This window comes from Narcine bancroftii, chromosome 3 (assembly GCF_036971445.1).
Source record: "Narcine bancroftii isolate sNarBan1 chromosome 3, sNarBan1.hap1, whole genome shotgun sequence".
NCBI classification, from domain to species: domain Eukaryota; kingdom Metazoa; phylum Chordata; class Chondrichthyes; order Torpediniformes; family Narcinidae; genus Narcine; species Narcine bancroftii.
Window position 1 is genome coordinate 256681123 of NC_091471.1, and position 26069 is coordinate 256707191.

Here is a 26069-nt window from a genome sequence, read left to right on the forward strand (position 1 = left end):
ATCTCCCCCATCTCATTTGGCTCCACACACAGTTGTCCACTCAGATTCTCCAGTGGACCAATTCTATCCTTCACTCTCCTTTTGCTATTCACATATTTGTAAAAACCCTTTGTTGTATTTTCTTTCACCTTTTTCACTATAGCCACCTCGTACCTTCTTTTAGCTATCCTAATTTCCTTCTTAAGCTTCTTTTTACACTCCATGTAATTTCCAAGTATCTCATCCATACCTTGCTTCCTGTATTTAATATAGGCCTCCCTTTTATTTCAAACCAATTTTATAATCTCCCTTGAAAACCATGGCTCTCTTGAACTTTTGGCCCTGCCTTTTATTCTAACAGAAACATAAAGATTCCGCACCCTCAAAATCTCACCTCTAAATGCCCTCCAATTCTCCTCTCCATCCTTCCCATAAAACAAATCAGACCAAACCACTCCCTGCAAATCCCTTCTCATTTCATCAAATCTGCCTTTCTCCCACTCAAAATCCTTCATCGTCGGACCAAACCTATCTCTTTCCATAATTATATTGAAATTAATGGTACCGTGATCACTGGATCCGAAGTACTCCCCAACACACTACACCTCCTTCTCCTCACAACACCGCCCGAGCTTCGGTCGCCGTCTCCTCCAACTCCACCTCATAACCCTCTGTTTTTCTTTCATCCATGTGCCTGATTAAGAGCCTCTTAATTTTCCAGCCACCACCATTAACCCCCTGGCAAGACCTTCCAGGCACCCAGAACTCTCTGTGTGAAAAACCTACCCTGACGTCTCCCCTAAACTTTTCAGCCTTCACTTTATACATATGTTCTCTGAGACGGGTGCTCTCACAGTTCTGTTCAGCTGATTCAATTCTGCTCCCTGATTCTACACAAGCTTGAGTAGTCATTGGGCCTAAATCGTATTGATGGTGATCAGAGCCACAGGATCTGGGTCAGGTCACATACCACAGTGAACAGAGTAGTGTGGCCAGTTGGTGATTGGCGGGAACAGTGCGGTGCACTTCAGAACACAAAACTCAGTCGGTCACGCAGAATAGAGACAGTTCTGGTTGGAGGAGAGATCCAGACCAACCAAAGTTTTAATTAGATATGATATGAGAATTGATTATGTCTATGTGAAACGAACAGGGAGAAAGACAGAGCTGGAAATGGAATGGGCAAAGAAGTGTTGGGGGTGGGGGGTGGGATGTTTATTGATAGCCAGAAAAGTTGATGTTAATGCCATCCAATAGGAGAGAGCGCAGTTGGAAGATAAGGTGTGGGTGGTCTCCATCTGGCAGTGCATGAGACTATGGAAAGACATGTCGGCAAGGGAATGGGGTGGAGAATTGAAATGCTGGCCACTGGGAGATCCACGCTATGGCAGCAGATGGAACCGAGGTGGTCAACAAATTGATCTCCCAGTCTGCACCCAGTCTCTCTGATGTAGAGGAGACCACAGTGGGAGCCCCAGATGCAGTAGATGGCCCCTGCCGATTCATGTGAAATGTTGGAAGGACTGTTTGGGGCCCCAAATAATGGTGAAGGAGGATGTGTGGGTGCAAGTAGACAATTGTTGCGCATGGGGGCAGAAGGAGCCAAGGCAAATGTGCAGGAAATAGAGGATTTGCGGAAAAGGGCTGAGTTGATGGCAGTAAAGAACATAAAGATTGAAGAAAGAAAACCTTGAATGATCTGGAGTTTAAGAGCTCATCCTGGGAGCAGATGAGATGGAGGAATTTAGAGAAAGGAATTGAATCCTTGCAGAGGTCAGGGTGTGAGCAGGTGTAGTCAAGGAGGAATGGGAATAGCAGTGTTCCCTAGGGTCACTTTAGAATCAATTATTTTCTCAATGTGCGTGTAGACTATGTACGTTGTTCTCATAAATGGTTTGGATGGACAGGGCGGAAGATCCAAACCTGCCATCAATACGAGCTCAGAGGTGCAGTGCCAGCATCCCAGGTTCAACCTTGACCACCGGTGCTCGCCATTCAGAGTTTGCACGTTCTCCCTGTGACCACATGGGTATCCCCTGGCTGCTCTGGTTTCCTCCCATCTCAAAGGTGTCCAGGTTGAGTGCGTTAACTGGCAAATTGCCCTGGGTGTGTGTCGGTGATGAGTAAGTAGAATTAGGTGGGGGGGGGAGCATGAAATGGGATTAATGTTGGATGAGTGTAAATGGGTCACATGGACTAAAAGGGCCAAAGAGGACATAAGTCTGATGAGATGTGGACATGAGCTTAAATTGGAGATAGAATGGCAACATTATCTTTTGCAAAGAAAAGTGAGAAGACACAATATCGATAAATTACATAAGTGGCTTAGGGTGGCCAGCCAGCACCTTTGGTGACAAATACCTGAGGGCATCAGTTTAAGTTGAATGGAGGGGAGATTTTTTACACAGGTAGTAGTGGGGGCCTGGAATGCATTGCTTGGGACAGTGATGGAGGTTGGTACAATAGGGACATTAAAAAAATCTTATATAGGCACATGGGTGTAAGAAAAATGGAAGGTTGTGGAGAAGGTTTACATAAGTCGCCGCAGTGAGCCATACTGTGTTCTTTATTCTTAAGTCGATAGATAAATCTGAGACCAAGTTGCATCATGTGTTAAAATGGCAGGGCAGGTTGCGGAAGTTGTTATAAGGCAATTTGAGCTCCTTGACATTGTGTGCAGGCAAAGGCAAGAAAATTAGGATGCTAAAACCCTGGTTCCTGCACAGTTAGGGAATCGTGTCCAGTGTTCGATACTTCACTTAAAACAAAGATGTGAAGGAAGAAAGGATTCTCTAATGTTATTCCATGAAAGAAGGGCTTAACTGGAGAAGTTGGAACAGAGATGATCAAGAGAGGAATTTAAAATAATGAAGGTCAGAAAAAGTGTATCAATGAAGAGTGTTAAACAAGAAGGTGCAGACCCTGGGGGTCAAGTGTGATATACAAACATACTGGAGGAACTCAGCAGGACACACGGCATCTATAGGAAGTAGAGGGGAGCCAACATTTCAGGCCTGGGCCATTTGAGAGGTAGAAGAAGAAACAGGCAAAAGGAGGAGAGGAGGGTTGAAGGGGCAAGGGGTGCAACACAGGCAAAAGGTGAAAGGAAAGAAGAGAAAAAGGCTGAAGTGATGATTGAGGGGGGGGTGGGGAGGGTTGAGGTTAGCTCACTGATAGGAGAAACCGGAGGAAAGGAGACAGATGGAGGTAGAGAACCTGAGAACATCAAATGAAGAAATTTTCCCCCAGGTTTTGGAATTTCCCCTGAGTTACCTGCGAAGGCAGTGCCAAGAGACAACTGGATAGGATATATACAGTGTCTTAAAAAAGCAGCCTCTATCCTCAAGGACCCCCCATCACCCAGGCCATGCCCTCTTCACTCTGCTCCCATCGGGGAAAAGGTACAGGGGCCTAAAGACAAGCTCTCAGTGGCACAAGGACAGCTTCTTCCCCACTGCCATCAGATTCCTGAATGATCAATGAACCAAAGACACTGCTTTACTTATCATGCACTATTATTTTTAATTTAGTGTTGTAAAAATGGTCTATATGAATATTTGCAGTGTTGTTTCCATAAAACACCAAATATTGTGACTTGTTCATGACAATAAACGCTGATTCTGAAAGGGAAAAATTTGTAGGTCGACAGGAGCAATGTGAAGGATGGAACTGCCTGGATTGCTATTACAAAGAATTGACACAGATTTAAAGGGCTGAATCACCTCTATCCATGTTGTAAGCATGCAGTGTCATGTTTCCAATTCATCAGGCAGTCAAAACGAATAAGTTGGCTCTCAGGTGGTCACAACCAGTCTCATGGGTCTGATGTAAACACAAGTAATTCATTAAATTGTTGTTAGTCATAGCCTCACCCCGTGACTTCTCTGACATTTTCTGTCAATCAAGGGAACTGAAGTAGAAACCTCTGGGACAATGAATGACTTTAGTAAAAAAACCACACAGTAAACGCTGTAGGAACTCAGCCGGTCTCGCAGCGCCCAGAGGAGGTAAAGATGTATTACCGACGTTTCGGGCCTGAGCCCTTCCTCAAGGAATAAGCAAAGACCAGGGAGGCGTCAGAATAAAGACTGAAGAATGGCAGGTGGAGGAGTCCAGACCAACCATAGAACCACAGGAAACAGGCCCTTTGGTCCTTCTACTCTGTGCTGAAACATCATACCGGTAATCCCTCTGACCTTCACCCATTCCATAACCCTCCAGAACTCTCCCATCCATGCATCTAACTTAAAACTTAAGAGTGAGCCCTCATTCACCCCATCAGATGTTCCACACTCCTACCACTCTCTGAGTGAAGATGTTCCCCCTAAACCTCCCTCCCCCCCCTCCCCCCCCATTCACCTGAAAGCCATGCCCTCTCATATTTTTCTTTCCTTAGTGGAAAGAGCCTACTCACATTTACTCTGTCTTCACCCCTCATAATTTTGCAAACCTCTATCAAATCTTCCCTCATTCTTCTACACTCCAAGGAATAAGGAGTGTTTAATCTTTCCCTGTAATTCAACTCCTGAAGATGCGGAAACATCCTAGTAAATTCTTTCTGCTCTCCTTCAAACTTACTGATATCCTTCTTGTAGTTTGGCAATGAGAACTGCGCACAATACTCCAAATTTGGCCTCACCAATGTCTTATATAACCACACAAAAGGTGTTAATTGGATTGAGGAGAAGTGAGAATTGATTTTTTGGCTCTGTGAAAGGAGACAGAGGGAAAATTAATAACTTTCCACACTCTGTGGAGGAAGACTGAATGAATACATAAAAACCCCTGGAATTCAAGCAACTACCAGAATAATTACATAAAATAAATAGGTAAAAAAAAACATGTTTAAAATTGGTGCACCTCACCATGCAACACATTAACTCAAGCAACTGGAAATTGCGCCTATCCAGTTCTTTCCAATCCCCGGAGGTGCCGGATACCAGGAGTTTCACTGAACTACTCTAGGCCCTCAGATGAAGCTTGTCCTAAGGTTCTAATGTAGTCACACAAGATCCTTTGTGGTGTTACCTGCTTGTGTGCTGATGAGAAACCGCACATTTGCTTTCCAGCCGGGATTAAGCATGCAAAAGGAGAACATTGAACAAAAGGAGCTGTTGGACGTTGTATGGCTGCATTACACAATCTTGATCAGCGAGGGTGTTAAAGGCAGGAGAACGAGCTCGAGAGGATAAATGCTTCAGCCGTGGTTCGAAAGACTGGATGGGCTGAATTCTGCTCCTGCATGTTTCAGTCAAATTTCTCTCTATCTCTGCCTAGAAATCTGTTGAACAGCATATCTTAACTTGGTCTTAAATAGGGTAATCTTATTAAAAATAGCAACAGCCATCTGTCTCTAGTTTTAGTTTGAATGCTCTTCAGATGTAGAAGCTATCTCATGAACCCAGTTACAAATAGTACCACCCACTGTTAGATTGATCAAGAGACTTGAGTGCTAAATTCTCATCTGATTTACAGGATTCTTCAGGTTATCCTTGAATAGTTGAGTGATATCTATGCTAAGCATCCACCTGTCCAGTATGGGGACACCAATACCCCCGAGGGAAAAGCCCTGCTGAAGGTAGTGGACGCAGCCCAGATTAAACCCTCCCCACCATCGAGAACGTCTACATGGAACGGAGGGCAGCATCAATTATCTAGGATCCAGACCACCCAGCACATGCTCTGTTCTCGCTGCTGCCATCAGGAAAGAGGTATCGGTGCTGATTCAGAGAGGTGGAGGTGTAGGCCTCTAGGGTCAGTAAGGATAGAGGGCAGTGGTCATGGAAAGAGGTATAGGTGCCACAAGTCTCGCACCACCAGGTACAGTTTGGCAGATTATGTTGTGTTTATATTGTATATAGATATGTTTTGGGGAGATAAATTGTAGCAGGTTTTAGTGTAGATCACAAACAAACACTTTAAAACAGATCTTATTTAAAATACTGGAGCTCTGGTCATGCTATACATATCAGCCCCAGAGCCTTTGCAAAAGCTTTGGAGAGTGCCCAAGAGACTTCATTAATGGATTGTTGTTTGAAAGAACATGTCAGAATCGTAGACTGTCTGGAGTGGAACTTGCTGTTCTAAGAGGGTCATGTGGTTCTGCAAGCAGAGAGAGTAAAATAGGCTTTCTCTCAGAAAGATAGAGATAGACAGACAGACAGACAGAATTCAGTTCTACAGTTTTACAGTCAGCAGCAGCAGCTGGGACTGGAACAGGACAAGCTGGCAAGCTTGTGGAAAAGCCCCATTTGGAAGATGGGTTGTGAGTGCTTGGTTCAGCTTGGTCAAAGCCCTTGTGGTTCATGCAAGAGGAGAGGACTGGCTGACTAATGTTTCACTTGAAATAAGTGAAACAAAAAGGAACTCTGTGGTGACCAGAAAGAAAGAGGTTATCATCTGGAGAACCCTGAGGGGGCAAGATCCTTCAGCAAGACACTATAAGTGGCTGACTAAAAAGGAATCAGTTGTGGGTGTCCAGTGTACAACTAATCTCTCTCTGAAAACTGACAAAAACCTTCCATTTACCTTTCAAGCACCAAAGCCTGGTGAACTTTTATAAATGTTAACATCTGTGCACAATATAAGAATTGCCTGCAACCAGTGAACTTGGAGAAATGATAAGTGAGATTGGACTGTGAACCAAAGAACTTTTCTGAACTTACACACACATTACATGCACGTGCGCTTAGAATTAGAAAGGGGTTAAGTTAGGTTAGTTAAGTCAATAGTGATAAGTTACAGTGTGATTCTGTTTTCATGTTTAAAGATAATTAAAAGCAAATTTTGTTTAAGTAACCATTTGTCTTGGTAAATACCTATTGCTGCTGTGTTTTGGGGTCCTCTGGGCTTGTAACAACAGGAGCAGCTGCACTCCCTCCACCATCAGACTCCTCAACAACAAACTCAATCAGAGACTCATTTAAGGACTTTTACTTGTGCCCTTTATTGATTTTCTTTCTGTATTGCACAGTCATTTTGTTTACATTTGTTATCTGTTTACAGTTTTTTATTTGTTTACATGTTTACGCTGTGTGCAGTTTATTCTTTGCACTACCAATTAGTGGTAATTCTGCCATGCCCACAGGAAAAAGGAATTTCAGGACTATATGTGATGTCTTGTGTTCTCTGAATCTAGCAGCTGACCAGTCTGTGAGTTCCACACATCTTCCAGCACTTCGCATGGTGACAGCAATGTCAAAATGTAAATCTAGATGTTATTTTGGACTATGTGAAACATGTCTTCATTGCCTTTCGGGAAGGTTTGTTTGCTTGAAACTTGCTCAATGATTGCACGATGTTCATGAAAAATAAATGCAGTATACCGCTGGTGCAGACAAACGGAGAGCAGGGAGAAGAGATACAGTGCTTCCCCACAGGGTCCAACTGCCCAGTCCAACTGCGGACAGATCTGTACTGGCTTCAAGTGGCCTATTCAATGAGCTGAGGGTGGTTTATTTTTAAATTTTGCAATCGCTGGGTTTGGGCCCAAGATGGCAGTATTTATGATCAGCGCAAAAGGTTGTAGTCAGTGGGGGGGGGGGGGGGGGGGGGGTGGTGGAAAGATGGCATAAAGGCAAGATGTGTATTCCACCTTCTCCCAGCTGGAACATTAAATGCCCAACTTTAAGTTGTTTAAAAATAATATTTTTAATTTTTTTAACAATAGTAAATTACTATGACAACTAATGTAAAAAAAATCTAAGGCTCAACTACTAAAGAAGTTGCTATTTAAAAGTACAGAAGAATTGAGGTCTACGTTTACAGTGAGTCGATTTCGATTTACAGTGAGTCTGAGTCGATTTTGGCGATTCCCAAAGCCCAGAGGACCCCAACCTGGCCGATTTTGACACCGGTGCCGACCTTGCTCCCGCAAGATGGTGCCAACACCTTGGTGAGTTCAGCCACTGCCGATCCACGCGCACGTGAAGCAGTGCACGCGGACGATACGGTTGACAGGGAGACCTGCGGCCCTGCGACTTTGCCAGGTGGCCTGGGGACACGCGGAATAGCATCGGTTGATGCTCCGACGTGCCCCATGGCTTTGCCTGGCCTCCATGGAGCGTCCGGGAGGTCCTTGATAAGGTGTGGGCTGCGGGGAAACCCGAACACCGGCACCCCGAAAAGGTCGGGGTGCCGACGTCAGGTGTCCAGACCCACAGCCGTACTGCCAAGGCATCCACACCGACAAAAGAAGAGGAATTACTTACCTTTGCAGAATACATCCAGCAGGGGGAGCCAGCAACCTATGAAGGTAAACCTCAAAAAGTGGAATCGGAATCTGGAATGGATTCAGTATTTATAGTTCTGGAAGGGGTTTTGCCTATCAGATGGGTAATTTGTCAAAACAAATATCTGATCAAATGAACCAAGGATTTATGGAGGTGAAAATGAAGATGCATACTTTATGTGAAGAAATGTCAAATATGAAGCAAGATATGAATGTAGTCAAAAGTGACATTAATAGAAGTACAAAATCTGATGATACTGTGCAAGAAAATTTTAAGAAAATTGAAACAGCTTTTTCTGAATGTCAAAGTCAAGTGAAGCGTAATAGAGAAAAATAGAAAAAGTGGAAGGATCTTTCGTCGATTTGGGAATTCAAAAAAGAGACTTAATGAAGAAGATTGATTCTTTGGAAAATCAAAGTCAGAGAAATAATGTGAAGATAATTGGTCTTCCAGAAGATATTGAAGGCTCTGATTCTATAAAATTCTTTAAACACTGGGTAAAGTGTTTTGGATAAAGAGTTCTTTCCTGAAAGTTTGGAGTTAGATTGGGCTCATAGAGCCCTGAGAAGAAAACCGCTTCCAGGACAACCGCCAAGAGCAGTTTTGATTTGTTGTTTAAAATACCAGGATAGGGAAATGATTTTATGTATGGCAGTACAAAAAGCATGACAAAACCAATCCCCATTAATGGTTCAAAATAGCAGAGTGCTTTTTTATGCTGATTTGAGTCAGGAAGTTATTCATAGACGATGAGAATTCAATACGGCTAAAGATTTTCTGTGGCGAAAAGATTATAAGTTTGCTTTTCATTTTGAAGGTTTTTTATGGAAACTTTCAATCTCAATTTTTTGAAAATGATCATGATGCCCTAGTCTTTGCGAACACCCTGCCGGAATTGAGAAGAAATGGTCATTCTCCGCCTTTGTCTCCTAAAAGGAAATGAAATGGAAATGGAAATGGCAGTGGAAAAGGGAAGAATGTAAAGAATAGAAAAAATGGAAAGAAAGGAGAAATACAGAATCTTCTTGATATCAAAGATCCCAAGCAATCATTGGGTTTGGAGTTACTGGGTTGAAGATATGGATTATATTTGAATGTGTTTATCTATATAATAAATATGTATCCGGCTTACTGGGGGTGGATGACACCGAAAACTTTGCAAGTCATCTGCCATCAGTGGGTTTCCCACACCCAATTTTTTAGGGTAATACTGCCTTTGGGTGGTTTTTTTTGTGTGTGTTATTTTTTTATTTTTGTTTTGATTTTTTTAAGAGGGTTTTTTTTCTCTTTTTTTATTTTTGAAGGATTACACAGTGGAGCATTATTTTATAGAGTTGAATTTTTTAGTGTGTGTATTTACTAATAGTTAAAATTATGTCTAAATTGAACCACAACTTTTAATGTTCAAGGGTTAAATAATCCAATAAAGAGAAAGAGAGTATGGGCGTATATAAAAAAGATGAAAATTGATCTTGCTTTTTTACACATTTGACTGAGAAAGAACATTTGAAATTGAAAAGAGACTGGGTTGGTCAAGTTTTTTATTCTTCTTTTAAATCTAAAGCAAAAGGAGTAGCGATTTTAATTCATCAGAATTTACCATTTGAATTGGAATCTATTGAAGGGGATGTTGGTAGAGTTTTAAGAGTTAATTGTAAATTTTTTTGCGGAATTTTGGACACTGTTTAATTTATTTACACCCAATGCAGATGATGAGCATTTTATTTCAGAAGCTTTTTTCTTGTTAAATCAGGCTAATGAGAATATTTTAGTGATTTCAATTGTGTTTTGGATCCTTTGTTAGATAGAAATCTGAAGAGTATAAGGAAGTCAAAGATGGCAATACAACTTAATGCGTTAATGAAAGATTTAAATTTGGTGGATATTTGGAGAAAAGTTAATCCTACAGAGAAAGAATTTTCTTTTTATTCTCCAAGGCATGACTCGTTTTCCAGAATTTATTTATTTTTGGTATCAGCACATCTTCAGGGAAGGGTACTGCAAAATGAATATAAAAGTATAGTTATATCAGATCATTCATTATTATTTTTCTCTTGTGAAAGTTCGGAGATAGTACGTTTGTCATATAGATGGTTTAATGCAATGTTATTGAAAAAAACAGAGTTTGTTACCTTTGTTAAAGAGCATATTTCTTTATTTTTGACCAAAAATGTTAATTCTGTAAAGAGTCATTTTGTAGTATGGGATGCTTTAAAAGCATATTTGAGGGGACAGATAATTAGCTATTCTATAAAAGTTAAGAAACAATATAAGGCAGAAAGTTTACAATTGGAAAATCAAATTACTGAAGTAGAGAAAGATTTTCTGAAAGATATAACAGAAGATAAAAAAGCCATATTAATGAAGTTAAAATTATGCTATAATACTTTACAAACTTACAAGCTTGAGTGCTTAATTAATAGATCTAAACAGCATTATTATGAGTTGGGGGAAAGGGCTCACAGGATACTTGTCTGGCATTTGAAAACTGAACAGGCGTTTCGGATTATTAATGTTGTTAAGAAGAATTTAACAATCACCTATAAGCCTCAGGAAATTAATGACCAGTTTTATTCATTTTATATACTTCTGAGGGGAAACAGGATAATGGTTCTATTGATTCCTACTTACCTAAATTAACATTACTGGTACTAGATGAGAAAGATATTCAGGAGTTGGAATCTCCATTTATGGATTTTGAAATCAAGGAAGCTATTCAGGAAATGCCTAATGGTAAGTTCCCAGGAGATTATGGACTTCCTGTGGAATTCTATAAACCTTTTTATGATGAATTTTCTAATATATTTGGGGAAGTTTTAAATCAAGTTACTGAAGATCAGAAGTTACCAGAAATGTGTTTGAGTGCTTTAATAACTGTTATCGCAAAGAAAGACAGACATCCTTTACAGGTATCTTCATATAGACCTATTTCTTTATTGAATGTAGATTATAAAATTATGGTGAAAGTATTAGCTAACAGACTTGCTAAATATTTACCTAAATTAGTACTATTGATCAAACAGGTTTTATTAAGAATAGAAATGACTCAGATAATATACTTCGATTGCTTACTTTGATCAATGCATATCGGCAGCAACCTAATCATCCTATGGTAGTTGCACTAGATGCCAAAAAAGCTTTTGATAGGGTTGAATGGGACTTTTTATTTAAGGTATTAGAGAAGTTTAAATTTGGCCCTTTCTTTATTGGTTGGGTTAAGGCCTTATATATAAATCCAATTGCTAGGGTGGTGACAAATGGACAGACATTTTTACCTTTAAATTGATTCGATCAACTTGTCAGAGCTGCCCATTGTCTCCAACCCTATTTGCATTGGTCATAGAACCATTAGCACAGGCCATTAGACAAAATGAGGATATTAGAGGGATGAGGATTAAGGATGAAGAATATAAAATTAATCTATTTGCAGACGATATGTTGATATATTTGATAGAGCCTGAGAGATCTTTGAAACAGTTACAGGAGTGTTTATGAAAATTTGGAGAATTGTCGGGATATAAAGTTAACTGGGATAAAAGTGAAATTTTGCCAGTTGGAGTAGAAGATTATTCCAAATTTAAAAATATTACAAAATTAAGATGGACAAATAAAATCAAATACTTAGGTGTGTTTGTGGAGAATGACTATCAGTCGTTATATCAATTAAATTATGTACCTATATTGAGGTGGATTAAAGCAGACTTAACTAAATGGAAAGATCTCCCATTAACTCTAATTGGATGTGTTAATTGTATTAAGATGAATACCTTTTCTCGAATTCAATATTTATTTCAATCAATACCTTGTTTACTTTCAAAGAGTTTTTTTTCAGGATTTGAATAAAGCAGTACGAGAGTTTTTGTGGAAAGGTAAATTAGCTCAAGTAGCGTTGCACAAACTTACTTGGAAATATTGCATTGGGTGACTTACAACTGCCACATTTCAAAATTATTATGAGGCAGCTCAGTTGAAATTTATGAGTAGATGATGGATTTGGATCAACCTCCTAGTTGGGCTAAGTTGGAGATATCATGTCTACCTAGAACGGAGATACATTTATATTCTGTTAGAATTTGATTTTATTACAGGAATATGATATGCCAATACTGAAACATTTATTAAAGATTTGGATTTTTTTTAAATTAGGGTAGAAAGATAAATTATCAATAATCAGCTTATTCCTTTTTCAATGTTTAATAGTTATTTAAAGATTTGAAATTCTAAAGGTATAAAGACAATACAGGACTGTTTTGTAGAGGGACATTTTCTTTATTTTATCCATTTGAGAGAATGATTTGAAATACCTTTAAATTCTTTATTTGTGTATTATCAGCTTAGAGCTTTGGTAAAAGATAATTATGGTAGAGAGATGTATTTACCTACTTTGTCAAAATTTGAATCTTTGATTTCTACTATACAAAAGAAGGGTTATGTTTCAGTTGTGTATAATTTATTACAGGACAATATGTTTAAACCAGATTGGGAAAAATCTAAACTTAAATGGGAGAATGATTTAGTGTTTACTTTTCCTGAAGATGATTGGGCAAACATGTGTCAGGGCAATGTAATTAAATTGACTAATGTAAAATATGGTATGGTCAATTATAATTTTTTATATCAGTTATATTTGACCCTGGAATAGTTAAAAAAATATGGGTTTAGTAATTCAAATTCTTGCTTTAGATGTGGTTTATGTACTAGTACTTTTTTACATGCTGTTTGGACTTGTGTGATAGTCCAACCATTTTGGCAAGAAATTAAAATAGTTTTGAAAAATTGTATAATTTTAAAGTCTCTTTGGATCCAATTATTTTTTTTGTTGGGAGATTTGTATTCATTAAGGGGAATGGATTTGGATAAAGTTCAAATTGCTTTTGTACATTTGGTGTTATTGGTAGCGCATAAATGCGTTGCTAGTACTTGGAAAGATGATGTAGAAATTAATATAATATGCTGGCATAATGAATTGAAAGCTTGAATTGTTATGTTAAAAATTACTTATAATTTACATGATAATTATTCTTTTTTTGTTGATAAGTGGTCTCTGTATTTGAAATATATGCAATTGAATGTATTTTGAAATGTTATTAACATTTATAATTTTTTAAAATATATATGATTTATATTTTTAGCTCCCCTTAAGGGAGCTAGCTGAAGGGGTTGGAGAGGGGAAGTGTTTTTTTTGGGGGGGGTCATTTTAATTTTTTATGTTTGTTGTGTTTTGTTTTTCTTTGCATATAAATTGCTGTAAAATTACTTTGTTTGAATATTTAGATTGTATGTGAAACTTTTTACTTATCTTTTAAATAAAGCTTTTTAAAAAAAAGCAAGAGGTTTCAGTCTCTGAGGAAGCAGCGGATTAGTGCAATGCACCAGAAAACGAGGAGACCACCCTCACGCATCTGAGAAAGAGAAGCAGAAGAGGCGATGACCACGGCGGAAGACCACTGGGGGTTTCTGCGGCTGAAGGACCCACACAGACAGTGGGATGTTGGTGACGTGAGGCGGGTAACCCACCTAGGATACGGACTGCTGGAGACCGGCTCAAGACTGTCTGAAGGGAGACCAGGTATCAGAACCGGGATGCAAGAGGATGCTGAGGATGCTGAAGGATTTCTGATCATGTCGGAGGTTCAGATCCGGAGCTCATGTCACTGATGGCGAAGGCCATGTGGCTGCTGAGGCTGGGGGTGAATTCATGGACACTCAGCAACTCTGGGGAGACTCTATGTTGCTTCTCTGCCAATGGCGAATCGGTCTGCCTTTTGACAAACTAGAGGAAATTTTGTGTAGTATTACAGGACGATAAAGGAATCTTGAATCAGGAATTTCACTGTAGATAATTTGTTTATGTAGTTGAAGAAGAAGGAAAGCCTGTTTGTTCCATCTGCATCCATGCCAGGACTGACATTGTGAAAGGTTTAGGGTTCAAGAGATTCTTCTCTTCTGCTCTGGACACATTTGAAGAACCCAGCACGGAAACAGACCCTTTCGGCCTATGACCCCATGCCGCCCAGTTACAACCAATTTATCTACAACCCCCAGAAGGTACGTTTTTGAACGGTGGGAGGAAACTGGAGCCCCTAGAGAAAACCCAACGGAGAACGTACAAACTCCTTACAGACAGTGCTGGATTCAAACCCTGGTCCGGTCCCTGTCGATGGCACTATAACAGCATTGCACTAACTGCTACGTCATCCCTACCACCCTATTTTGGCCAAAGTTACACTGGTCTTGAATAGTTTCCTTTCACCCATGTTTCCACACTCATTTTCATATTGTTGCAGAATTCTAAACTATTTTGTGAATGTCATTGTTCTGCCAAGCCATTGATTAAAACATTTCTCACCTTCATGTCTTTTTTTAAAAGAAGAAACATCAGAAATTTTGTTTTGTTGGGACACAGTAGAGAACACCCTAGTAATATTTGTTTTTGAGAATATCACCATTTTCTTTGCAGGCCAGATCAGGCAGCGTAAGTTCCCTAAAGCAGGGTAATGAACCGATTCGGCTTCTTCAACCGCCCAGTAATCTATGGGGTAATTTTTCGATGCCAATATGCAAAGAAAAAGATTTATTGAGTTCTATTTCATACGTTGAGAGTGAATGAGCTGGGTTACTAATGGAGTGTCATTACACTGGGCCACATTAGCCAATCAGCCTCTAAATATTAGTAATTTTAATCAGACACATTACTATTCTAAATCATTGATTTATTCGGAACGGGCACACCAGTGGTTAGCTAATGTAATACCTATGGTATTTTTTGACATACAGCACGGTAATGCGCCATTTCAGCCCATGAGCCCATGACGCCCAATTAACTTTCAACCCCCAGTGCATTTCATATGGTGGGAGGAAGCCAAAGCCCCCGGGGAAAGCACACACAGACACAGGGAGAATGGACAGATCCCTGGTCACTGGCCCTGCAACAGCATTGCACAAACTGCTTTGTTACCCGTGCCACTTGGATCTGGGAGGACCTGACTTCTCTTGAAGCTGAGAGAGAAATTTAAATGTCAAACTGAATGGAGGGGTTTGTCGCCATCAGTCTTTAGATTCGGCTTTACGTAGGTAAAGTAATCAAATTCGGCGCAGTTAGCACAACACTATTACCAGCACTAGCGACTCGGGTTTGAATCTGGCGCTGTCCGCTCGTAGTTTGTATGTTCTCCCCTTGTTTCCTCCGGGTGCTCCAGGTTCCTCCCATCCTTCAGAATGTACCAGGGGTTGAAGGTCAATCAGGTGTATTCAGGCAGCACAGCTTGTGGGCCAAAATGACCTGTTAACGTTCTGTCTAAAATTTAAGGTGGTATGTGATTGTGGAAAAAAAAGGTTGAGACCTACCATTTTAGATCAAGGAGCATTTATCTAATTTTAAATGAGTTGGAGCTCTTTTCTAAACATTTTGTCAAAGATATACAAGATGCAATTGTCAGAACTTGCCATACTCAAAGTGTTGGTGAGAATAGAAATAAAAATCTATTTGTTGCTGCCTTTTCACTGCTTGAAACATATCTGGTCATTTGCCAAGTCAGATCCAATCCACTCTCCAATCTCAGTCTCCGACTCAAATCCACTACTAACTTTATATCGAACACTTAGCTCCAAACCAGTTCCAATCTGGTGCGTGTCAATCCCCAGTTCCAAATCCAGACCTTGATCTCCATTGGAGGACAATGCTCCAACTCAAGTCGGTCCTGGTTGCAGTTGCTAATTTTTCCTCCAATGCTTCAGATTTCAGATTTATTGTCAGTACATACATGACATCACATACAACCCTGAGGTTCTTGCAGGTGGGGCAGAATTCCCACTTATTGGTAATGCAAAGAAAACTGTACTCAGCATACATGTAAACAAATAAAGAAATGTAAACAAACCGACTCTGCAATACTGAGAGGGAAAAAAATCAATGGTGCAAAAAAAATGAATAAAGTGCACGACTCCCTGATTGAGTTTGTTGTTGAGAGGTCTGATGGTGGAGGGGCAGCAGCTGTTCCTGAACATGGTGTGAGTCTTGCGGTACCTTGTTCCTGATGGTAGCAGCGAGAACAGAGTGTATGCTGGGTCGTGTGCCAATCCTACTCCTAAATAGGATGCCATTTTCTATTCCTCCGCATTCCTGGCCCTGATGTCACTTGCATTCTCTTTCAGGTTGTCTGCCCAATAATCGCCGGCTTCCTCCACTTCTTCTTCCTGGCTGCCTTCTCCTGGATGTGTCTTGAAGGCGTCCATCTCTACCTCATGCTCGTTGAGGTCTTTGAGAGCGAGTACTCCAGAAAGAAGTACTATTACCTCTGTGGTTACTGCTTCCCTGCTTTGGTGGTAGGAATCTCGGCAGCGATAGACTACAGGAGCTATGGAACTGAGAAGGCGTAAGTAAAGTTCAATGGATTATCTTTATTACAGTGTGGTGAGACTTCAATATAGAGCAGTTGAGAAATTAATGTTGGTATGATGTGAGGAACAAGTTCAGTGACATGATTGACATGGGGAAGTGACTTTCAACCTGCCTGGTCAGATGACCCTCCAGGAGCAAGCACATGGAGCAGTTTCCTGTCCAACCTTTTGGATAAATCTCCAGATTATATATGACGAACATAAAGCTAAATTTGAATGAATAAGTTAAATTGATTAAGTAGTGAGATTTAATTTTTAATTAAATTTTTAATATTTAAAAAATTTAGACATACAGCATTTCGGTCCAGGAGTCTGTACCCCGCAATTTACACCCTATTAACTTACACCACCTGGTATGTATTGAACAGCAGGAGGAAACCAGAGCCTGAAGGAAAACCCATGGGGACACAGGGAGAACGTACAAACTCCTTACAGACAGTGAGGGATTCAAACCTCAGTCTTGATCGCTAGCATGGTAAAGGTGTTGCACTAACTGCTATGTCAACCATGCCAACCCAAGTAGGGGATGGATAAGTCCTGCCCTTAACACTTGGAATACAATGCACGCTTGGATAAAGATGAATGAAGGTTTCACAGAGAATGATTTACAAGGTTGGCATTTAGTACAGTTCGGGAAAAATTGGACAGAATGGTCTTCTCTGTGGAAGAGAAGACAGATCAAAGAATTGAGAGATGTCTTTAAAAACATGAATGGACATTTGGAATAAGTGGAATCTGAAATTGAAAACAATTCCTGTTAGAACGTTAATAAATCCTGTCAGGAATTTGTGAGGAACTTCTGAGCCTGATCCTGGTGGAATGTGCAATTTGCTCCCATTGGGAACAATTGAAGTGAACAGTGACAACCCCTGGATAGTCAGCACTGTTTTGTGAGGGAGAGGTAATGCCTCACAAGCTGAATTGGGTTTTTTGAGGAAGTTACAAGAAAAAAATTAAATGAAGATTGGGCAGTAGAAATTGTGTAGAGGTATATTAGTAAAGCATTTGACAAAGTCCCATAAGGTAGACTCGTTTAGAAAGTCATGAAGTATAGGATCCAGGGGACCTTGGCTATGTGGATTCAGAATTGGGTCGCTTGCTGAAAGCAGAGGGAAGTAGTAGATGGAACGTATTCTGCCTGGAGGTCAGTGACTAGTGGAGTTCTGCAGGGATCTGTTCTGGGACCCCTCCTCTTTGTAATTTTTTTATAAATGACCTGGATGAAGAGCTGGATAGATGGGTCAGTAAGTTTGCAGATGACATGAAGGTTGGAGGTGTTGTGGATACTGTTGCAAGTTGCCATAGATTCCAACAGGATATAGCAGGATGCAGTATTGGGCAGAAAAGTGGCAGATGGAGTTCAATCTGGATAAGTGTGAGGTGATGCATTTTGAAAGGTCAACTTGAAGGCAGAGTGCATGGCTAATGGCAATATTCTTAATGTGGAAAAACAAAGGGACCTCCAAATCCATAGATCTCCAAGTTTGCAATGCAGTTAAAGAGGCTTATGGTATGCAGGCCGTCATCACTCAGGGGATTGAGTCTTCTCTTTTTAATTTAAATTTTTAAATTTAGATTTACAGTCCAGTAACAGGCCCTTCTGGCCCACAAGTTCGAGATGACTAAACAGAGGCCGACAAGATTATGAGAGGCAAGTATCTTTTTTTTTCCCAGGGAGAGAGTAGCAAACACAGAAGACATCTGTCCAAAGAAAGGGGAGGAAAGTTTAGGGGAGATGGCAGGGGTCAGTTTTCTTTTTAACAGAGAGTAGTGGGTGCATGCCAGGGGTGGTGGTGACCGTTGGTACAACAGAGACTTTTATAAGACTATTAGACATGCACGTGGATGCAAGAAAAATAAAGGGTTATGTGTGTGAGGTAGGGAAGGTTTGTTGAGTAGGTTTCTATCGGTCAGTACAATATTCTGGGCAGAAGGGCCTGTACTGTACTGCAATGTTCTATGGAATGATAGAACGGATAACAAGAGAAGCTCTTGAGGGAGATGGGAATTGCAGCTGGGGTGGAAGTAGCTGATATTGAAGCCTCCTACGGCTTCTCCTGGGTGTGGCGGTTAGCGCAGGGCTATTACAGCGCCAGCCACCCAGGTGTGAATCCATCACTGCCTGTCAGAAGTTTGTGCATTCTTCCCACATTCCCTCCCACCCTCCCAAACTGTGCGAGGTTGATTGGGTGTACGGGAGGACTTCCTTCTCTGATGTATCGTTAACACTAAATTAAAATAAGCGCCATTATGGACCAGTTTCTGTTTTCCTGGTGTGAAATCCGGTGACCTCGTGAAAAAATCCTGACTCCTGTCCCATGTCAATGAACAGTGAAATTATTGTGGTGATGTAAAGCAGTTTTTTTTAAATAAACTTCTCTTTCTCCCACATAATGGATTGAAATCTTGCCTTTAATTGTTATTCAGAAATCTCCGTCAAACCCTGGATCCGTTCCAGTGGTTTTAACTCACAAGAGAAATTGCGATGATCTGATTCAGTACTGCATCTAAATTAGGGTAGCGGACCTCCCAGAAGAATCTTTTTCAACACCAGGTTATGGTTTGGAAGTGATTGTGTTAATCTACTGATAATCCTCTAATTAAAACTTTTATTGGTGAATGGAAAAGAAATCAGAATACTTTGCATATTTCCAACTAATTCTCCAATGACCTTTGGGAAAAGGATCTGTCATTCGTATCTGGTTCACCTATACACCAATCTCACCTCACTAGTGACTTAATGAAGGATGTCATGTGAAACAGCTGCAGGTGGTTCAAGAGAGTGATCCACCAGTGCCTGAAGGATCAACCTACTGGATGTTCAAAATAACCAGCCCTGCCAGCAATGCTCACACAGTGAGAATAATGGTCCTTCCTTTACAACCGGAGCATCACCTCGAGAGGTCTGCAATGGACTGGAGACTTGAGACTCAATTCTCAAATAATGTCTGGATAAGGTCCTTGTCACAGTTCATCCGCAGTAACAGCTCTCTGATCCACTGGCTATTCCTGGGGACACACTCGGAGTCAGACATCCAGAGCTGCTGGAAAACCATCACCTCGGGGAAAGGCACCGTTTGATCTGTCAGAAACCTGTTGGTCTTTTAGCGCGCGGAGATGTCGGGTGAAGGCATGCTGCCGACTGGCACATTCCAGGCTGCAAGGGTACGTGCTGAGGGATGCACTGAGTCCTGGTGCAGCCAGCACGAGGGCGCTGTGGGGAAGGAGCATAGTCTAGAGTCCTCCCATTACTGGGCATTGAGGAGCTGAGACTGAGGGATAATCCTCAAACAGAAGAGGGAGGAGGGGGTAGAAATGACCAGGCGCCACAGTGGTGGTAATGGTGCATTGATGGGAATATACAGATATGACTGGTGTTATGGGTGTAAAAAAATTTGAACGGTTTTCTTTTCTGTAAATGATTCATTATGAATGAAGTATATTTTTGGTTAAAAATAATGGTCTGCCAAAACTTGTTGGTCTTCCAGGATGGTGGGATGTCAGGGAGAGAATGCTGTTGACTGGCTCATCGCAGACCGCTGGAGTACAAGCTGAGGGACTTGGTGCAGCCAATTCAAGGGCCTTGTGGGGAAAGACCACAGAGTGGATTCCTTCTACTACTGGGCATTGATGGGCTGAGATCGGTGGGGCAGCATGGTTAGCGTAGGAGTTCATTTAAATTAAATTAGACCTACAGCACAGTAATTTGGCCCTACAAGTTCATGCCGTCCAATTTACACCCCATTAACCTTAACCCCAGTACATTTTTGAAGGGTGGGAGGAAACCGGAGCCCCTGGAGGAAAGCCACGCAGACATGGGGAGAACATACAAACTCCTTACAGACAAGGTGGGATTCAAACCCAAGTCCAGTCCCAATCACTGGCACTGTAAAAGCGTTGCACTAACCACTGTGTCAACCATACCACCCGACACTTACAGCGCTAGTGACCTGGCTTCAAATCCCACACTGTCTGTAAGGAGTTTGTATGTTCTTTCCTCGTGTCTGCATGGGTTTTCTCCAGCAGTTTCCTCCCACTGTTCAAAACATATCAGTGTTGTTGGCTAATTAGAGTATTTGAGCGGCAAAGACTTATGGGCCAGAAGGGCTTGTTACCGTGCTTTATGTCTAAATTTAAATTATGCCACACAAACAGTGGAAGGGGGAGTAACCCCAGGGGGAGCCACATTAGCGTCAGTGATGCTCTGATTAAAACTGCAAGGTAGAGTAATGAAATATTTATGGGTATGGAAAAATAAGAATGCGACAGGACTGCACTATTTCCCTTTACATATTTAGTAATTGTGAATAAGGTTTATTTTTGGGAAAAAAAACCTGAGTTTTCCACAAGGTTGCTTTTGGCTAAGATCGACCTTGGATTGATCGGTGGTATCTCTACATGCAAGAAAGAAGGCACCCGCGAGGATTGGTGGAGAGGAAGTCGTGCCTGGTGTGAGTCGAGCTACTGGTGTCGAGGTGGGGAGGGGTGGGGAGGGGAAGCTATCTTGCACCTTCCAGCACTCAGCCTACCGTCATCAGGCAACGAGCAGCAACGAGCTAGTGAAGAGGACGAGGCATCTGAAGGATATAACGAGGGGAATCCCTTCACCAGGGATGTCTTTATCAGAAATGTTCTGCTGAATAATGGAATATTTCTCTACAGTATATGGAAGACTATGGAAGGTCAATGGGATGAAGGAGAATAATACTTCAGCAGAAACTAATGGGCCGAAGGGCCTATTTTTGTGATGTAGTATTCTATCTGTCTATGATTCTAATCTGAGGCAAAGGTCATCTCCTGCAGCCAGGACATCCCAAACAGCAGTTACTTTCATGTTATCTTGAAGGTCTCAGCGGGAGGGCAGAAGCTCCTCTTTCATCGCTCCCTTCGACCTTCCGCCCTAAAAGGAATGCCTGATAGCAGTACACGTGTAACCCACACACCAGTCGTGGATGTGCTGGTGACATCAAAGGCGGAAGTACCTGCCTGCTTGGAATCTGGCCTGTCATGTGCCAAGCCGAGAGTGGGCCACAAGGAAGCCATTGTCTACCCACCCTGGGCATTCGCTATTGGAGGGAACCGTGGGGACGTGGTCCACACTGGGCAGCCCAGGGGGTGCCGGAGCTGCAGAAGACCTGGATGTGTGACACTCCAATACAGCGCAGTCATCTGCAACCAGTGTTTTTCCCCATCCACTGTCCATCTTGCACCTCCTGTCACCCTGAGGAGATCCAGCAGGCAGGGGAACATGATGTTGCGGGTCTGACCCCAGACAACCATGAGGAACTACAGAAGGAGAACACAGATTGGAGAATCGTGACACCCAAATGAACTGGTGGGGAACAACCAAGGAGAACATCAAGTGGTTCTTTCTCTGTCAAGGGTGTTCAGAAATCAAGAGAGAGTCAGAGGGAATCGCATGAACTCCTTCTGCCTTCGAGGGAAAAAATCCGAGAGGTGCAAGCCACGTCATCTCCTCTGAACCCTCTAAGATCTTCATATGATCCTCTTTATGGAGCAGGATGAGACGTTCCAAAAGGTTCACAGGGTCCACAGCCTTAAGGAAAATGTCAGCTCAGGAATGTCTTCACAGACGGGCATTGTGAGGATCAGTCAATCAAGATCACAAGATAAAAGAACAGAAGTAGGCCATTCAGCCCATCAATCTTTTAGTACTTGGGTCGCAGATAGCACAGCCTCCCAAAGTTTCCTGACCTCACAAAGGTATTGGATAACAGCAAGTGGGAGCGGCCGGACCAGTCACTGACCCTGCGGGAGCTGACTGGCTCTATCAATTTCTTTGATTGAGTCGTTAATCTCCTGGAAGTGGCCGCTTGCCAGCTGAGTGGCACACAGCTGTGGATTGGACTGTGTCCGGACCTTCCGGGGGAAAGTAAAAATGGCAGCTTGCCAGAGATGCTGCAATGGCTGGCGCAGACCCGCAGAGAGTGGGGAGAGGAGAAACAGCGCTCCTCCACTGGGGTTCTACCGGCCAGTCCAACTGCTGGCGTGGCACAGTTAACCTAGCGGTGACAGCATCAGTGATACGGTTTCAAATCTGGCACTATCTGTAAGAGTTTATGCAGTCTCCCTATCTGTGGGGGTTTCCTCTTGGTGCTCTGGTTTCCTCCAAAATGTACGGGGCTGGAGGTTTATTTGGGTGTAATTGGGCAGCACGGGTTTAAAAGGCTGGAATCGGCTTCTGCTGTGCTGAAAATTCAAAAAAATAAAGGCACTGTTAAAGGAGCTGACAGGGTTTTCTATTTTAAAATCCTGCGACCTCAGGGTCTGGGTCCAAGATGGTGATGCCTATGTTTGACAAGGGACTCAAGTGGTTACTGACTCCAGGAATCGGAGGACAGGTTAATGAGTAGATCCCATACAGGCTACAGTCTGCTGGAGACTAGCTCTACACTGACTGAAAGGGTACCCAAGTATCGGAACTGGGAGGCGAGAGGGTGCTGATCACGTCAGAGGACCGGATGAGGTGCCAGAGGTTTGGTGGGTTGCTCATGTTGTCCTGTTGTTTAAAAAAGATTCAAAAAATAAACCAGGAAATTACAGGCCAGTGAGCCTGACGCCAGTAGTACGAGTTCTGAGAGATAGGATATATAGGTATTTAGACTGCCATGGGTTGATTAAGGACAGTCAGCCTGGCTTTGTGCATGGTAGGTTGTGTCTTGAAGAATTTTTGGATGAGGTTATCAAGAATGTAGATGAAGGAAAGTCTGTGGATGTTGTCTACATGGACCTTAGTAAAGTTTTTGACAAGGTCTCACATGGAAGGTTAGTTCAGAAGGTTCAGACACTAGGTCTCCATGGAGAGGTTGTAAACTGGATTCGTAATTGGTTGAAAGGGAGAAAGCAGGGAGTGAGAGTGGATGATGCTTCTCAGACCGGATGCCTGTGATTAGTGGTGTGCCTCAGGAATCAGTGCTGGGACCATTGTGGTTTGTTGTCTATATCAGTGATCTGGATGATAATGTGGTAAATTGGATCAGCAGGTTTGCTGGAGCCGTTGTGGACAGCGAGGAAGATTTTTAAAGCTTGCAGAGGGATCTGGACCAGCTGGAAGAATGGGACAAAAAATGGCAGATGGAGTTTAATGCAGAGAAGTGTGAGGTGATGCATTTTGGAAGGGAAAACCAAGGTAGGACATACATAATAAATGATAAGGCACTAAGTAGTTCAGAGGAACAGAGAGATGTGGGAATACAGATACATTGTTTCCTGAAGGTGGCATCACAGGTGAATGTGGTTGTATAGAAAGCTTTTGGCACCTTAGCCTTTATAAATCAAATTATTGAGTATAGGAGTTGAGATGTTACATTGAAGTTATTTAAGATATTGGTGAGGCCAAATTTGGAATATTGTGTGTAGTTCTGGGCACCTAACTACAGGAAGGATATCAATAAGATTGAAAGAGTGCAGAGAAGATTTACTAGGATGTTGCTGGGTCTTCAGGAGTTGAGTTACAGGGAAAGATTAAACAGGTTAGGACTTTATTCCTTGGAGCAAAGAACTGCCGAGGGAGTTCACCACCATCATCCTGGCCGCAGTCCACATTCCTTCCCAGGCTAATGTCAGGCTGGTGCTGGATGGACTGAGCACTGTGATTAACAGCCATGAGGCAGCACATCCTGATGCCTTCCTGATCATTGTAGGAGACTTCAATCAGGCCAACCTGAAGAAGTCTCCAATAAACTATCTCCAACACGTCACATGTGAGACCAGGGGAACCAACACAGTCCACCACTGCTACACCACCATGAAGAATGGGTACTGAGCCATACCACGATGGCAAGTCTGATCACCTGGCTGTACCTCTACTCCATGCGTGCCAGCAGAGACTGAAGACCACAGCACCAGTGGTGAAAATTGAAAAATTATGGTTGAGAGAGGAGGACAAGCATCTGCAGGACTGCTTTGAATCGGTGGACTGGAACTTATTTAAGAACTCATCCATAGACTGGCATGAATATGCAACAGGTGTCACTGACTTTGTCAAGACCTGCGTGGGTGATGTGGGCCCACACACAAATACCGGGTGTACCCCCAACCAGAAGCCCTGGATGAATCAGAGAATCTGCAACCTGCTGAGGGTGAGAATAAGGGCATTTAAGGGTGGGGATCGAGATCTTTACAAGAATACCAGGTACCACCTGTGGAAGACCATCACCAAAGCAAAGTGGCAATTCCAGAGGAAGCTAGAAACAGAGACAGATACACATCAGCTACGGCAGGGAGTGCAGCCCCCATTACAGCCCACAGAGCGATAGGTGTCAACATCTCTGAGGATCTGTCATGTTGATGCCATTGTAAAGAAGGCTCGCCGGAGGCTATATTTTGTAAGGAGTCTGAGATGATTTGGTATGACACTTAAGACTCTCGTAAACTTCTACAGGTGTACAGTGGAGAGCATTCTGGTGGGTTGCATCACTGTCTGGTGTGGAGGAGCCAACTCTCAGGACAAGAATAAACTCCAGAGGGTTGTTAACTCAGCCTGTGACATCACAGGCACCAGACTTCACTCCATCAAGGACATCTAGATGAGGCAGTGACTTTAAAAAGGCAGACAATCGTGTCAAGTCTGCACTGGGACAGGTGATCTACCCAAAGTAAAGCATGAAAATTTTTCACAGCTTCATTCTGCTCAGAGATACCATCACTTACGTGCAGAATAAGAGGTGTACAACACCCTGGTCAGCTTGGATCAGGAGAAGGCCTTATATTACACACGTACATGATGGGCCGAACTCTCTAAAACAGCCTCTGGAAAGAGAATCTGACATTGGATTATACTGCTCTACATGGACATCTGTAGTGCAGCTCAGATCAATGGGGAAACAGTCTGGAATCAGGAAGGGATGCCCACTCTCTCCAGTCCTATATGGATGCTGCACAGATCCCTTTGCAGAATCCATCAGAAAGGATGAGGGCAGAAGAGGAGTGACACAGACAGGCAGTGGTGGCACTCAAGTCAAGGCCTCCCTGTGCATGGATGATGCTGTGTTCGTATATACGATTGGTTCACAGATTGATCAGCATCTATGGTCATTTTGAGTCTGCATCAGGTGCCAAAGTAAACTGGAAGAAGAACGAGGCAATGTTGTTCGGTAACTGGTTTGACCAGTCCACCATCCCCTTCACAGTCAGATCTGACTACTTGAAGGTGTTAAGGATGTGGTTTGCAGGGGCCAAGGCATGCAACGAGAATTGGTTGGAGTGGATCACAAAGGTACACCAGAAATTAGGTCTGTGGACGTGACACTCTCTCTTAATTACAGGGAAGAACATGGTCATAAGATTCTCTCGGTATTGGCGTACATGGCGCAGGTGTGACCCATCCCCCGCACCTCTGCCCAGGCGGTCAGCAAAGCAGTCTTCCAGTTCATCTGTGGATCCAAAGTGGAAAGATCCTGAAGTGCCACCGTGTGCAAATCCACTTGACAAAGGAGA

General features: G+C 42.3%; 1 protein-coding gene across 2 annotated transcripts in view; it reads left to right on the forward strand.

Moving 5' to 3' along the window:
- The window catches only part of LOC138758567 (adhesion G protein-coupled receptor L1-like), a 674108-nt gene that overhangs the window by 565480 nt on the left and 82559 nt on the right, over positions 1 to 26069 (forward strand). For both annotated transcript variants that reach the window (XM_069927669.1, XM_069927668.1), the window contains exon 16: positions 16365 to 16585. In XM_069927669.1, the coding sequence (XP_069783770.1) occupies positions 16365 to 16585 (221 nt within the window). The remainder of the gene's footprint in view (positions 1 to 16364; positions 16586 to 26069) is intronic.